The sequence below is a fragment of the Macrobrachium rosenbergii genome, chromosome 48 (genome assembly GCF_040412425.1).
Source record: "Macrobrachium rosenbergii isolate ZJJX-2024 chromosome 48, ASM4041242v1, whole genome shotgun sequence".
NCBI lineage: Eukaryota > Metazoa > Arthropoda > Malacostraca > Decapoda > Palaemonidae > Macrobrachium > Macrobrachium rosenbergii.
In genome coordinates, this window is record NC_089788.1 from 22,589,311 (window position 1) to 22,594,694 (window position 5,384).

The 5,384-nt window shown below is 36.4% G+C and overlaps 1 protein-coding gene across 1 annotated transcript; it reads left to right on the forward strand.

Annotated features, from left to right (window-relative positions):
- The first annotated feature begins 2,910 nt into the window (after nucleotides 1–2,910).
- LOC136831006 (uncharacterized) lies at nucleotides 2,911–3,618 on the forward strand. The gene has a single exon (XM_067090948.1). It carries the CDS (start codon nucleotides 2,911–2,913, stop codon nucleotides 3,616–3,618), a length of 708 nt encoding a protein of 235 aa, XP_066947049.1.
- The last annotated feature ends 1,766 nt before the right edge of the window (nucleotides 3,619–5,384 follow it).

A 5,384-nucleotide genomic window follows, 5' to 3' on the forward strand; every position in this document is an offset into this window, starting at 1 on the left:
AACCCAGAATTCGAGAATTACGGTTTCGAAGTTCGTGATGAAACAGGGCGGGATTTAGGTGGTGAAACTGGAGGATCACATCAAGCAGATTCGACTCGAGGTGGCGTTTCTGTCTTAGTTTGAAAGGATAAAGTAAAGTATTCCTCAACTTATTCAGCATATCATTATTAGTAGATAACAAAATTATCACCGATTTTATTTTTGTTTTTAACATCGTTGCTCATGATGATATTATCGTTATCATTAATGCTGTTGCTGATACTTTTACCGCTTTCTAGAGTTGTTATCTGACTCTTCGCCTAACGTCAAGGAATAGCAAGTACAGGCTCACCCATTGCAGCGTTCGATAGCGTATGTATATGGAGCAAGATTTCTAGTATTGAAGGGGAATAACTATTCAGTCATTAATTATGTAACCGCAAGAAACTATATATCTGCGAATTAATTCTTTTCTCGTTTTTTAATGAAATAAACAGGCCAGTGATATGGAAGTTAATTTTTTTTCAGACGTGATAAAAAGAAATTTTAGAAAACAGAAATAGTAATTATCTTTTGCAGCCCGCTACATGCATACTGTAAATATAAGTATGAGTAATAATACTACTCTCCGAACGTTACATTTGCATTGTAACGATAACATCAGCATGATTAGCATATTATTACCCAAGCTGATACATGAACATGTCTGCCATGCAATTACAATTGATATCATAAACCTCTTGATGTTTAACCAAGCATTTGGGAGTAATATGAGAAGTTGAGGCATATCAAAACGTATCTCTTCTGCGGTAGTGGTTTCTGTTGTTTTACCGTATTGATTTACATTTTTTGCCACGATACGCAACTCTGTTGCAATAAAATATGTAAAGATCAAATTCATTTTTCTCTTTAACAATAGTTCCGCACTGCCCAGTTTGTATGGAATCAAATTGTTCATGCTGTACGATACTCATAAACAAAGAGCGACTTCACTTCTTCCCTAAAGTTTCTTTTTAAAAATGGAGGGACCATTACATCTGTCAAGTAAAAAGGTGAAAGAATTTTAATAATGGAAATGGAAGACATAAAAGATATCTGCAGTTTTATCACTCACTGTGATATCAAAAAATAAGGAAGCAAAATTCTTTTATATTGGTTATATAAAGTAGAGTTTGTTGGGGAAAAGGGTGATATTTTGAAAGGAATCCTATTATATTGCAAGGTGCTAAAATTCTATTTTTTTCCATGCTTTGGTTTGGTTTTGTAGATGTTCATCATTCGCATTATAATGAACAATTTAATATATATATATATATATATATATATATATATATATATATATATATATATATATATATATATATGTGTGTGTGTGTGTGTGTGTATGTATATATATATATATATATATATATATATATATATATATATATATATATATATATATATATATATATATATATATATATATATATATATATATATGTATGTATGTTCTGAACCTACACAAGGTCAATTAGGGTCATAATCTCTTACGGCATCTGTTTTAAGACCAGCATCGTATCATCTTTCACCAATAAGATTGCCAGGAGCAATGGCCCGGCGTTGGGTCAGGACATTCCTTCTCCTTTGTGGACTCCTCTCCCTGTATCTAAACTCAGACAAAGGCCTACTGGAATTAAACACCAAGATACAAAACTAGACTTTATTTGTAAATTTAACAAAAGTATTTCAGCAAAAGCTACGGTCATGAACTGGGGTGTTTCACAGCCCTTAAGAATGGAAATCTTACCTAGAGGAAGTTCTGATTCACAATCAATCGAATTAATGATTCTAGACCAACCAATACTAGTGACTAACACCCTGGTCATCAGATAAAATAAATAGGTCATAATTATTCTAGACCAAAATAAATGTCATAGAGTATGTAAAGAACACCACTTCAAAAATATTCGTCCTCACAGGACGAACACAGAAATTCCTGTTAAAAGAAACATATATATTAAAACCTGAAATGGTGTTTAAAGAGATCAATATTCAAAACGGAAAAATGCACAATGGAGAACAGAACGGGGAAATGCATAATGGAAAACCAGAGGAATTTCACTGCAATACAAATGGTGTATTTCCACATGATGTCTGGGAAAGATATAAGTGTTAATGAGTTATCTTACTCACTTCTATGGCTTCAGATAACATATCTTCACAGTGGTGGTTCTTAAACACTGCACAAAGCGAATCACACCCAGCCGCAAATCAAAGTCCATAGCTATTGTATGTTCCTCTCATAATATACCATTAGAGGGTGCACACGTATACTCACTCACTAATAACTCCTCCCCGGAAGTGTGACGACACCGACTCAATGTTCGAAGGATCACAACGCTTCCACCCATCTGTCACATGATCAGAAGTCACAAATGAACGCGTCAGATACCCACTATATCTAACTGTGGAAACGTCCAATGTCAACATAACTGCACCTGCATCGGATGTGCCTTCTAACAGGCCAGCACATAGTTCGTCCAATATATATATAGTTATTTCCTTGGTATAATGAAATCGATATCGAGTGATACTTGTGGCTATTTGAGTAAAAAAAAGCCAAAGTTGTATATGACAGTATTACAAAACTTCCTATATACTGTACAGTGGCGGCAAAATTAATATTTACAGCAAAAATGCAAAAATAATCTCAACATCAAATGTTTGTCAACTTCAAAATTGTGCGGCAGCCATACCACTGTCACCAGAGATTTGTGGTATGGTTGGCAGAGTCCTTGGACCCATATGAGCGGGAAAACTGGCGGGAATTGTTAGGGCTCGCTGAGCTGTTGGTGTGAGATGATCTGTAATAAGTTGCTCTGTCAGCCCCTGACTTGCATATTTTTCAGTCATCTTTGGAGGCCCACAGCTCAGTTTGTCATTGACATAATGGGACGCCATAAGCTTACAAATGAAGAAAAAGCCCGTGCCCTTGCCCAGCTGGAGCAGGAAGTCTCTGTGATTCGTGTGGCCAGAGATATTGGTGTCTCTCGCCAAGCTATTTACAGTCTGAAAAAGGCGGCAGCTGGATTCCCACCAGGAGCGGTGCCACAGCGGAAACCAGGTTGTGGACGGAAGAAAAAGACCTCTCCGAGGACAGATAAAATTCTGAAGAGGGAAGTATTGAATAACCCTTCATTTACAGCAGCTGCACTCAAGAAAAAGCATCCTGATCTGCTTGGAAACGTCGCTGTTCGTACGGTGCAACATTGTCTGCAGTGTGACCTGGGACTACTGTGCCACCATGCTGCAAAGAAGCCGCTCCTCACAGATGGCATGAAGAAGAAAAGGCTGGCTTTCTGTAATAAATATAAAGACTGGACCAAGGAACAATGGCGTGACGTTATGTTCTCAGATGAATCAACCTTCAGAATGGTTAGAAGTGCCAGCAATGTTGTGAGGAGGCCCAAGAGTGTGTCCCGATATCATCACCAGTTTACTGTAAAAATCGTGGAGCATCCACAGAGTGTTATGGTGTGGGGGGCATTTACTGGTAAATTGGGTAGAGCTGGGTTGTATTTCTTGCCTAAGGGGGAAACAGTGAAAGGAACAACATATTTAGAAATGCTTAAGGACCACATGTTAGGAGTTTTATAGGTTACATGATTCTGCATTTTTTATGCATGATGGGGCTCCATATCACAAGACTAAGACAGTAACAAAGTGGCTTGCAGAGAACAATGCATCTGTTTTAGAGTGGCCAGGCAATTCACCTGACTTAAACCCAATTGAAAATGCCTGGAAAGTTATTAAAGACAAAGTTGCAGGTGCCCAGCCCTCAAATATGGCTGAGCTTAAGAATAAGATTAAGTTGACATGGTGCACTAAGATGGACCCTCAATATTTCATGATCCTTGCTGATTCCATGCCTACGCGCATCCAGGCTGTATTGCAGACTAAAGGAGAGATGACAAAGTATTAATTCATGTATCTGAATAATAAATAAGTACAGATTTCTGTTTGTTTAATTATCCACAGTAGTTTGCTATTATTTTGTGAAATATGTCAACATTATTTTTGCTGTTAAGATTATTTTTTGCCGCCACTGTATATATATATATATATATATATATATATATATATATATATATATATATATATATATATATATATATATATATATATATATATATGTGTGTGTGTGTGATGTATGTGGGTAGATTTTCAACATTCCGCCGCTGCTCTAACCAGTGAGTTATTCTCGAGAAAAGAACCGCATGATCATTGCCACATTCACACTTTAACTGCTGAATCGTGGATCAACCCAATCTGCAGAAAATAAAAAAAAAAACTCTGTGCGCTTCAACGACCTTCACAGAAGGCTCATCAGTAGCATGTCATAGTCCCTACACGTACTGCGCCATGGGAGTTTTTTTTTAAGCATTAGTTTTTTTGTGGTCGAGGTTCCTTCTTGTCTAAAAGCTATCCTTTTCGGCGTCCAAGAAGATGATATGTTTCAAATCCACCTGATTCTTTATACATTCAGACAGCCATTCCGCAAGTGAACCTTAAAATTATCACCGAGTTTTTAGTACAGTTTTCCCATGGTGATTTTTTGTTATACCAAGTAGATGGACAGGTTAGAGTTCCGCATGGGTGGGTAACGACAGCCACTTAAGCATGGCATTCATACTATTTTAATTTCATGCTAGAAGTTGTGTTGATTTATGACCCTTTTCTTTAACTGCAAGTGTAACGTTCATCGCTCGAACCTTGGCTTAGGTTTGGATACAGTAATAGACGTTAGTATTTAGTATATCCTTGTCGCGAGAGAGCCTGGAAAATGAAGAATTAGAAGTTCAGCGGTGGTAAAATTATTAGATAGCGTGATAAAATGAAGAAGGATTTGGAGAAGAAGAGTTTCGAAGGGAAGAAGCCTTTGATAGAAATGGTTGAAGACACATCAAGGCAACCGACCGCTTAGCTTAGGGATAACGCTTGGGATGAAGGTAGACTTTATTATTTAGGAAGGAGGTCATTGTGCTACTACATAGCAGATTTTGATTCACGATACGAGTACATAAGGAACAAAAAGAAAACAGGAATAAAACAGAAAATTAATTAATGAGATAAGAGAATTTGTTCTCAATAAAAAATCCCAAAGCCGAATGATCTGTTGTTTTCCGAACATGTAAGCTGGATTAAGTTTCTCAGTTTTTCAATATTATTGTCATTACTGCTTTAATTAATGTTTAATTATGTTTCCCATTTACTTTTTTTTTTAGTAAATACCGAACACCTCCTTATCCAAATCTTCAAGTTTTCCTTTGAGTAATTTATGGTATAATATAGTAAAATCTATTAACTACATAATCGTATTCATATTCGTTAATATTTCTCTCAGTAATCATTTGCCTCATCAG